This window comes from Terrapene carolina, unplaced genomic scaffold, assembly GCF_002925995.2.
Source record: "Terrapene carolina triunguis isolate 2854851 unplaced genomic scaffold, T_m_triunguis-2.0 Scaffold115, whole genome shotgun sequence".
Taxonomy (NCBI): Eukaryota; Metazoa; Chordata; order Testudines; family Emydidae; genus Terrapene; species Terrapene triunguis.
This window is the reverse complement of record NW_020664466.1, coordinates 507,740-518,203: the sequence shown is the minus strand read 5'-3', so window position 1 is coordinate 518,203 and position 10,464 is coordinate 507,740. Positions and strand designations below refer to the sequence as shown.

The following is a 10,464-nucleotide window of genomic DNA, read 5'->3' as shown; positions in this document are numbered from 1 at the left end:
ATGATTAAAGGTCTTGAGAACATGACCTATGAAGGAAGGCTGAAAGATTTGGGTTTATTTAGTTTGGAAAAGAGAAGACTGAGAGGGAACATGATAGCAGTTTTCAGGTATCTAAAAGGGTATCATAAGGAGGAGGGAGAAAACTTGTTCACCTTAGCCTCTAAAGATAGAACAAGAAGCAATGGGCTTAAACTGCAGCAAGGGAGGTCTAGGTTGGACATTAGGAAAAAGTTCCTAACTGTCAGGGTGGTTAAACACTGGAATAAATTGCCTAGGGAGGTTGTGGAATCTCCATCTCTGGAGATATTTAAGAGTAGGTTAGATAAATGTCTATCAGGGATGGTCTAGACAGTGTTTGGTCCTGCCATGCGGGCAGGGGACTGGACACGATGACCTCTCAAGGTCCCTTCCAGTCCTAGAATCTATGAATCTATGACTCTATGAGAAGTGTGAGAATACTTACAAGGGGAGATAGATTCAATGTTTGTAATGGCTCAGCCATTCCCAGTCCTTATTCAATCCTAAATTGATCGTATCTAGTTTGCATACCTGGGTAGACACCCCTCTCTCCCCCTGTGTAGAATCCAGACACAAAATGGAGATTTGGAATCACATGGGCAAGTCACAAGTCATATGCCCATGCATGACTCAGGACTTGCAGGTAGCAGCCATTACCCACATGCTACCTTGAACGTCCTCAGGTAGACTTCTTCTGTGGATTGGAGTCTTCCAAGCTCTTTTGTCTGTTAAGTACTTCCTGATTGAGCACTTAACTTGCACATTCCTTTCCCAAGAAGTGACCAAATATCCTAACTAAGGCTACTAAAAAATCAAGCAAGTATACAGCCAATGTTCATAACTTTGAACACACAAATGGTACCTGCATATAGCTATGATGAACATAACCGGTAGATCATAATCTTTACGTAGATATGTTACATGGCATATGTAGCAAAACCCTATTTCAGTTATATCATACATACATTTATAAGCACACCCCCCCATAAAGCCTTATGGGGTACACTGTCACAGTCGGACTCACATCATCCCCCTTTTTTAGAGGTCTTCGGATCTTTGGATTCATACACTGAAGCACTGTGACTGGCATCACACCTGCTGTGAGAGATATTGTCCTACAGTAACCCTCATAGCCTGTCCATCACTGCCCCTTCTCTCCTGCCAAGCGACTGTCTGGCACCTCCCCCAGCTGCTTCCGCACCCCTTAGGGACTGGATCTGCGCTACCTATAACAAAGGCCCTTGGCTCTGAGCTAGGCATCTTGTCCCCTGACTCCCCACAGTCATATGGACAGCGTTCCCAGCACCTCACTAGGAGGTGGCTGAGCAGAGGTGGGCCCTTGCTAAGACATCTTCCCTACATCCCTGCTCCTCTGAAGGTGGGTGAGAGGGCCAGAGTCCTGCTGGGCTAGGTGCCATGTGTTGGAGTGAACTGAGTGCCGGGAGGCAGATGCCCTAGGTTCATGGCATAGTTGCATTCACATTAACATCAGCCTGGCCCTGCCTGCCAAGGCAGGAAAGGGAGCATATTCACTTCTCAGCTGAGGCTGACAACTGAGGTGGTGCTTTCAGTGTCATGGGGGCAGCTGGGTATTGGATGGAGATGCACCATAGCCTCATCATACAGCCACTGCTGGCACAGCTGGGATCCCATCCAGGGACCTCCAGGTAAGTTGCTCTCTGCCCTGCTTGCCCAACCTGTCTGAGCAATGGAGACAGAAGCTCCTTTACAGGGAGGAAACCTAAGCTCATGTACTCTTCCTTCCTTCCTTCTGTCTGCAGTTAGGTGCTTCCTTTCCACCTTAAATCTTCTTTTCATTTTCCTTCCCTTCCCTTCCCTTCCCTTCCCTTCCCTCACCTTCCCTTTCTTTCTTTCTTTCTTTCTTTCTTTCTTTCTTTCTTTCTTGAAATTGTTAACATTGCTGATTTCAATTCCATTTTTGATTTTCTGCCATGAAAATTGAAACAACAAATGTGCTGAATGATACTTTGAAAATGGCATGTTTCATTTTGAATCCACATTTTCAGTCAGCAGTTGATTCCAAATGAAATCTCTTGATTTCCATTGATACTCCCTTAAACACACGCACAAATCCTTCAACAAATCTGCACGATTGCGTCAACATTTCAACGTTGTATTGTGATAGGAAATGTTGAAATGTTTTGTTTTGACCTTTCTGAATTGAAACCTTTCTGAGCTTTTCCTTTTCAATTTTCATCCCAATTCATGATGGAAGCTATTGTTGACATTTTGGAATTTTCCATGGGATGGAAATCCCATTTTCTGAGCAGCTCTACATCTGGGTTTTTCTTCTGTGTCCTAGACAATCACCAGGCAGCACTAGGGCCTGGCTGAACAGCTGAGAGATAAGAGGAATTTCATTGATTTTAAACACTGGGAACAACAGCTCTGAGCAGAGGGATTTATACACTTGTCCATCTTGTGCACTGAATAAAGCAGAAAAATATAGTTTGTGATCATGTAATTACAGTGTATCATAATATCAATGCCTAAGAATTGTTTGCAGTATTGTTATAGTTGTATTAGTCCAAGGACCTGAAGAAGAGCTTTGTGTAGCTTGAAAGCTTGTCTCTTTGAGCAACAGAAGTTAGTCCAATAAAAGTTATCAGCTCACCCACCTTGCCTTTCTAATGCAGAGAGGACAGGACAGCAGGAACGACACCATATTTTTATTACAAAATTAGAAAGATGCAAAATTAACATGACAAATTAAATGATTTAAAAACTGTCTAGGTCTCAAAGGGTATGTCTAAATTGCAATCAGATATCCCAATTGCAGTGTAGCTATACCCAAACTGTGTGCAAACGGGGAATCATTATTGAGAGGGTGTGATTCTACACCATGAGTGTAGTTTGGAGAAGACGGGGGGAGCATTGCCCCCCCCCAACTGCAAGCCTTGGGCATACACAGAATCCCCCACCCCGCACATGGTCTGATTGGAAGTCAAACTACGCCTATGGGTCCCACAGGGATCCGTTTTTGGCCCTACGTTTTGGCCCTGGGTTGCTTGGTAAACTGGGCAAAAGCAAACAATACATATTTTAATACAGCTAAATGTAAATGCACACATCTAGGAACAAAGAATGTATGCCATACTCACAGGATGGGGGCCTCTATCCTGGGAAGCAGTGACTTAGAAAAAAAGATTTGGAGGGGTCATGGTGGATAATCAGCTGAACATGAGTTCCCAGTGCAACACTGTGGGGGGGAAAGAGCTATTGCTATCCTGAAATGCATAAACATGTGAACCTAGAGCAGGAGAGGAGAGGTTATATAACCTGTGAATTTGGCAAGGGTGCTACTGCTGCTGGAATCTTGTCTCCAGTTCGTGTCCACAATTCAAGGAGGATGTTGCTATATTAAAGAGGATTGAAGAAAGAGCCACGAGAATGATTAAAGGATTAGAAAACCTGCCTTATAGTGATAGGTTTAAGGAGTTCAAGCTGTTTAGTTTAATAAAGAGAAGGGCAAGGGAAAACTTGATCTCAGTCTATAAGTACCTACACTGGGAACAAATATTTCACAATTGGCTCTTCAATCGCACAGACAAAGGTATGATAACACAATCCAATAGCTGGAAGTTGAAACTAGACAAATTCAGACTGGAAATAAGGTGTAGGTTTTTTTAAAAATTTAGGGCAATTAACCATTGGAACAATTTATCAAGGGTCATGGTGGATTTGCCATCTCTGGAAATTTTAAAATCAAGATTGGATTTTTTTTGTTTTTTAGGGTTTCTGAAAGATATGTTCTAGCTCAAACAGGGACTATTTTGAGGCTATTCTCTAGCCTGTGTTACACAGGAGGCCAGACTAGATGATCAGAATGGTCCCTTTTTGACTTGGAATCTATGAATCAATAAATGAGTAAGAAATGTTGTTACATGGGCAACCTACATTCTGGCATTTCTGAAATTTTAAGTGCTTGGCTTTAAAACACAAAGAACTTTCTTTTAGCACAGAATGTTATTCTATATAATTGTAAATATATCTTTTAAATGAGTTGATCAGACTTTTTTCTGTTCTTTTTGTTTGTTTGCTTTTGTTTGTTTGGTTTTGTTTGTTTTTTGGCAGGGGGTGAAAACTTGAGGTTTTTGTCAAGAAACAAAAGATTTTTTTTTCTTTTTGGCCAATTCAAACTTAAAAAAATTTCAAACACAAACAGTCACTAACAAACCAAAAAATGGCCAAAAACTGCTAAAAAGAACCACAGACAAAAATATAAGAAACTTGAAATATTTTTGGTTTTCAGATTTCTAGCCTAATATAAAAAAAATATTGGAAAGAAAACCCTTCCCACATTAAAAAAAAACAACAGAAACCCAATTCTCTCTCTAAAAAAAAAAAGAGAGATTTGATGACTAATTTTCCACCAGTCTTAAAAGTGACAGATTATGAAACTTCAAAAGTCGCCTACGATGAAATCACCAAAGGTGAATGATTTTGCTAATCTCAAAAATCAGTAAATTTTTTTCTGGAGGGTGTCCCCCCAAAAATCCATACACCATCTACATTTCAAATTTTAGAAGGGGCCAATTTGTAATCACTTGATTTACAATCTGGACTAGAAAATGAAAGAATCTGAAAATTCAGTCTTTATTTATCAATTACATGCTGTGAATTTGGGGAGATTACGCTATATTCTTCACATAGTGCAAAACTCCATGTTTTAAGTGAAAATCTCAGTGCTACCATGAGTATAGATAGGGTGACCAGATATTGTGATTTTACAGGAACAGTCCCGATTTTGGGGTCTTTTTCTTATATAGGCTCCTATTACCCGCCCACCCCCTGTCCCGATTTTTCACACTTGCTGTCTGGTCACCCTAAGTATAGATGTTCTACCACCAACTCCATACGTCTATTTATACACTCAGTGCCAGATCCCCAGCTGGCATCAATTGGCAGTAGCACCATTGAAGTCAATGGGTCAGATTCACCGCTGGTGTGAATTGGCAGCACTCCATTCAGTTGAGTGTGACCATCTATATTGCAGATCTGCATATGGGTAAGCCAGTAGAACCTGCAGCCATGCACCTGCAAGCAGAGTCTATCCCTCGGTGTGTAAGTTATCTCAGTGGAGGCTCCATTCTCCTCCCATTCTCAGAATGAAGAGGGGTAACTAGTGGTGTTCCCCAAGGGTATGTCCTAGGACCAATCCTATTCAACTTATTCATAAATGATCTGGAGAAAGGGGTAAAAAGTGAGGTGGCAAAGTTTGCAGATGATACTAAACTGCTCAAGATAGTTAGGACCAAACCAGACTGTGAAGAACTTCGAAAAGATCTCACAAAATTAAGTGATTGGGCAACAAAATGGCAAATTAAATTTAATGTGGATAAATGTAAAGTAATGCACATTGGAAAAAATAACCCCAACTATACATACAATATGATGGGGGCAAATTTAGCTACAACAAATCAGGAAAAAGATCTTGGAGTCATCGTGGATAGTTCTCTTAAGACGTCCACGCAGTGTGCAGCGGCAGTCAAAAAAGCAAACAGGATGTTAGGAATCATTAAAAAGGGGATAGAGAATAAGACTGAGAATATATTATTGCCCTTATATAAATCGATGGTATGCCCTCATCTCGAATACTGCGTACAGATGTGGTCTCCTCATCTCAAAAAAGATATACTGGCACTAGAAAAGGTTCAGAGAAGGGCAACTAAAATGATTACTCATATGGAATGGATCCCATATGAGGAGAGATTAAAGAGGCTAGGACTTTTCAGTTTGGAAAAGAGGAGACTAAGGGAGGATATGATAAAGGAATATAAAATCATGACTGGTGTGGAGAAAGTAGATAAGGAAAAGTTATTTAGTTATTCCCATAATACAAAAACTAGGGGCCACCAAATGAAATTAATGGGCAGCAGGTTTAAAACAAATAAAGGGAAGTTCTTCTTCACACAGCGCACAGTCAACTTGTGGAACTCCTTGCCTGAGGAGGTTGTGAAGGCTAGGACTATAACAGGGTTTAAAAGAGAACTGGATAAATTCATGGAGGTTAAGTCCATTAATAGCTATTAGACAGGCTGGATAAGGAATGGTGTCCCTAGCCTCTGTTTGTCAGAGGGTGGAGCTGGATGGTAGGAGAGAGATCACTTGATCATTACCTGTTAGGTTCACTCCCTCTGGGGCACCTGGCATTGGCCACTGTCGGGAGACAGGATACTGGGCTAGATGGATCTTTGGTCTGACCCAGTACGGCCGTTCTTATGTTCTTATGTTCTAATGTTCCTTCCCCATAATGAGGCTCCTCCATGCCTGGCCCAAATGTCTTGGCTCAGTGCACTGTGCTATTGCATGCTCATTCACAGTGGCCGCTATAATCTCCTCCTCTCTCTCCATCCTGTGTGTGCTATAGAGATCCACACTGATGGGATGGAGCATGGGAACCTCACACGGGTGACGGAATTCATGCTGCTGGGGCTACCCCAGGCCCACAAGCTCCAGCTCTTCCTCTTCTTCCTCTTCCTGCTCTTCTACATAGTCATCCTCCCAGGCAATGTCCTCATCATCCTCACCATTCGGAGTGACCCCCGCCTGGGCTCCCCCATGTACTTCCTGCTGGCCAACCTGGCCTTCCTGGACATTTGCTACTGCTCTGTTACCCCCCCAAAGATGCTGGTTGACTTCTTCTCCTGCCACAAGACCATCTCCTACAGGGGCTGCATGGCCCAGATCTTCTTCATCCACTTCCTGGGGGCAGCAGAGATCTTCCTGCTGATGATTATGGCCTATGATCGTTATGTGGCCATCTGTAAACCTCTGCACTATGCCAGCATTGTGAGCAGGGGGGTCTGCTGTGCCCTGGTGGGGGCTGCCTGGGTGGGGGGCTTCATGCACTCCATAGTCCAGGTGGTTCTGACCATCAGGTTGCCCTTCTGCGGCCCCAACGAGCTGGACAACTTCTTCTGTGATGTGCCCCAGGTGATCAAGCTGGCCTGCACCGACACCTACGTGATGGAGATGCTGATGTTCTCCAACAGCGGCCTGGTCACCTTGGTGTGTTTTGTCCTCCTCCTCATCTCCTACACCGTTCTGCTGGTCAAGCTCAGGATTCAGTCCCTCTGCAAGAAGAACAAAGCGGCATCCACCTGTGTCACCCACATCATCGTGGTCTTCATCATGTTCGTCCCAGCCCTCTACATCTATGCCCGCCCCTTCCGCAGCTTCCCCCAGGACAAGGTGGTGTCCGTGTTCCACACCGTGGTCTTCCCACTACTGAACCCCATGATCTACACACTCAGGAACAAGGAGATCATCTGCTCCATGAAGAGACTGATGATCAGATACAGCCATTGAGGTGGGAAGTAAATGGAAGCCAGAATAAAGAAGTTTCAAACTGTGAAATACTTTTCTATGTGCGGGGCTCCATTTTGCTTTTAGATACACTGGAGAAACTCTGTAGTTATGCTGTAGTATCTATTGAGCAACTTGAAACTGTTAAATAACTTTATAGTAAATCTGTAGTATCTATGGAATATGTCTGTAGTATATATTGAAATCCCTGTACAATCTATTGAGTAATTAGTAAATCTGTAGCATCTATATAGTAACTTGCATGAGTAAGTCTACAGTAGCTGTGGAGGGAGCCTGTGGTTAAATACCATCACTCTATAGAGTGTATGGATTTACTCCGTACTTTCTATGGACTAACTATATCATGAATGTGTAATATCAATAGAGGATCTGTGGAATATTTATGGAGTAACTCCGGAGTTTACACTGCTATAACTGAGAGAAGAAATTAGCTCATTCTATTTTATATCTGAATATGGTGCCAGTCCTGGTTAATAATAATTAATACTCAGGAGATGATCATCACTTGTATTAGTTGTGTTAAAACATGGAAGGAATTTTGGTCATGGGTCAATTGTCTAGAGATAAATTCATGCCACTTAAAGCCTGCAGGGTTAATTATTGTCTTTATTTCTATTTCACAAGAACAATGAGGAGTCCGGTGGCACCTTAAAGACTAACAGATTTATTTGAGCATAAGCTTTCGTGTGTAAAAAACCCACTTCTTCAGGTGCACGGAGTGAAAATTACAGATACAGGCATAAATGTATATTGGCACATGAAGAAAAGGGGAATTACCTTACAAGTAGAGAACCAATGTTGAAGGCCAATTTAGTCAGGGTGGATGTTGTCCACTCCCAATAATTGATGAGGTGGTGTCAATACCAAGAGAGGGAAAATTGCATTTGTAGTGAGCCAGCCACTCCCAGTCCCTATTCAAGCCCAAACTGATGGTGTTAAATTTGCAAAAGAATTGTAGCTCAGCAGTTTCTCCTTGAAGTCTGTTTTTGAAGTTATATTGTTGAGGAATGGCTACTTTTAAATCTGTTGTTGAGTGTCCAGGAAGATTGAAGTGTTCTCCTACTGACTTTTGTATGTTACCATTCCTGATGTCTGATTTGTGTCCATTTATCCTTTTACCTAGAGACTGTCCGATTAGGCCAATGTACATGGCAGAGGGGCTTTCCTGGCACATGATGACATATATCACATTAGTAGATATGCAGGTGAATGAGCCCCTGATGATGTGGTTGGTGTGGTTGGGTCCTATGATGGTGTCGCTAGAGTAGATATGGGGACAGAGAAGGCAACGGGGTTGTTACAGGATTGGTTCCTGGGTTAGTGTTTCAGTGGCGTGGTGTGTAGTTGCTGGTGAGTATTTGCTTCAGGTTGGGTGGCTGTCTGTAAGCGAGAATTGGCCTGCCTCCCAAGGCCTGTAAGAGTGAGGGATCATATTCCAGGATAGGTTGTAGATCGTTGATGATGTGCTGGAGAGGTTTTAGCTTGGGGCTGTAAGTGATGGCCAGTGGTGTTCTGTTATTTTCCTTGTTGGGCCTATCCTGTAGTAGGTGACTTCTGGGTGTCATCAGACAGCCACCGGTGTGGTGCTCTGCTCTGTTCAATGTTGATATCAGTCGGCTGCGTGGGTGTGCTCCCTCTATGTGCTGCCCTGGCTCTGCAGATTGTTGGCACAGCAGACCTCGAGAGAACCCCCAATAACCACAGACTCCAATGAAGTACGAAGGCACCCGGGCCACGTTTATTGTCTAAGAGAAACACAATCTCTAGCTCCCCGGATTAGATATCCAAGGTTCTGCTAACTAGTACATATGTGCTCCCTGGCAATGGACCGGCTCAGTCAGTGGCGGGACTTTCCACTGCCCCCAGGCCAGACAAAGACACCGCCCCAGGGATGAATTCTTATACACAGGTACAAACAAGTTACACATCACTCCTGATGTATTGAGGTGCAACCCTTCTACGTAGCAAGGTCCAACCCCTCTATGCAATAAGGTGCCACCTCTCATCTTGTACATGTTGGTTCGAACAAAACAACTCTATCCATCATATTACCCTTTGGACACTGTCTTTAGGATGGGTCAGCCTTTTCCTTGTTATCAGTGTGGAATGTGCAAGTATCAGAGTGTTCTGGTACCATATGTTTATATCTCTAGTAACCAATACATTGTAGGTATATGTTTATGCAACATCAGCCCTTTCCTTGCAAGCTTCTGTAAACAGGACCTGCCTCTGGCTCATAGCTTAACTTTGCTTTATGTTAGCAAAGTCTTGACTACTACTTTAGTTCAGGCATTAGGCCTCATACTGGGCCTCTGATACCAAGGTTTATATCTCAGGGCCTCATTCCGAGCCTCCTCTTACTACATTGCCCCACTTTTTGTCTTTTTATTGGGAGGATGTTTACCCATCGTCCCGGAAAAGCATAATATATGGACTAAAGATAACCCAGAGAACTAAATACTGTTATGTGGTTATCTTATTTTACCATTCATTCACTCATGCCCCATCTGTCTTTTTAGTCTGCACATTCCCACGTATGATTGATAGACAGATTTTATTTTATAATTATTTTTTTAGTCCCTTATGGTGGGCCTGGGAATGTTAGTCCCAGGACCTTAAGTAGGGGTGCGGGGGTCTGTGAACGGTGTGAGATGGCCTGTCTTTTTATTTCACTGAGGGCTTCATAAGGATAAAATAAATATCCCAAATATCTAAATATCTGAATATATGGATATAAGTAAGGTAATATATATATGATATATATGTGATATAAGTAAGGGCACATATGTAAGCTATACATCTGACTGTTTGTTGGTTATGTAAGGGATGCATATCTGTTGTATCACAGTGAGGGTTATTAAGGGATGAATATGCATTTTGACACACACATGCCTCAACTCCTCACTCCCTAAAATGATTATTTGGGTGCACCACAGCAGTGTTGATCACCATTTCCATCCCCTTATTCACTCAACATTGTACCTTAGCTTTCCTAGTTTGACGGGCTGTCATAACTAAAAGGGAAGGGTAACAGCCCTCCTCTGTACAGTACTATAAAATCCCTCCTGGCCAGAGACTCCAAAATCCTTTTACCTG

At 42.7% G+C, this 10,464-nt stretch overlaps 1 protein-coding gene across 1 annotated transcript; it reads left to right on the top strand.

The window, feature by feature from the left end:
* The first annotated feature begins 6,426 nt into the window (after window positions 1-6,426).
* LOC113406665 (olfactory receptor 4N2-like) lies at window positions 6,427-7,350 on the top strand. The gene has a single exon (XM_026652469.1). It carries the CDS (start codon window positions 6,427-6,429, stop codon window positions 7,348-7,350), a length of 924 nt encoding a protein of 307 aa, XP_026508254.1.
* Window positions 7,351-10,464: the final 3,114 nt, after the last annotated feature.

Coding starts and splice junctions, on each gene's coding strand:
- LOC113406665 (XM_026652469.1), top strand. CDS start 6,427: ATGGAGCATGGGAACCTCACACGGGTGACGGAATTCATGCTGCTGGGG.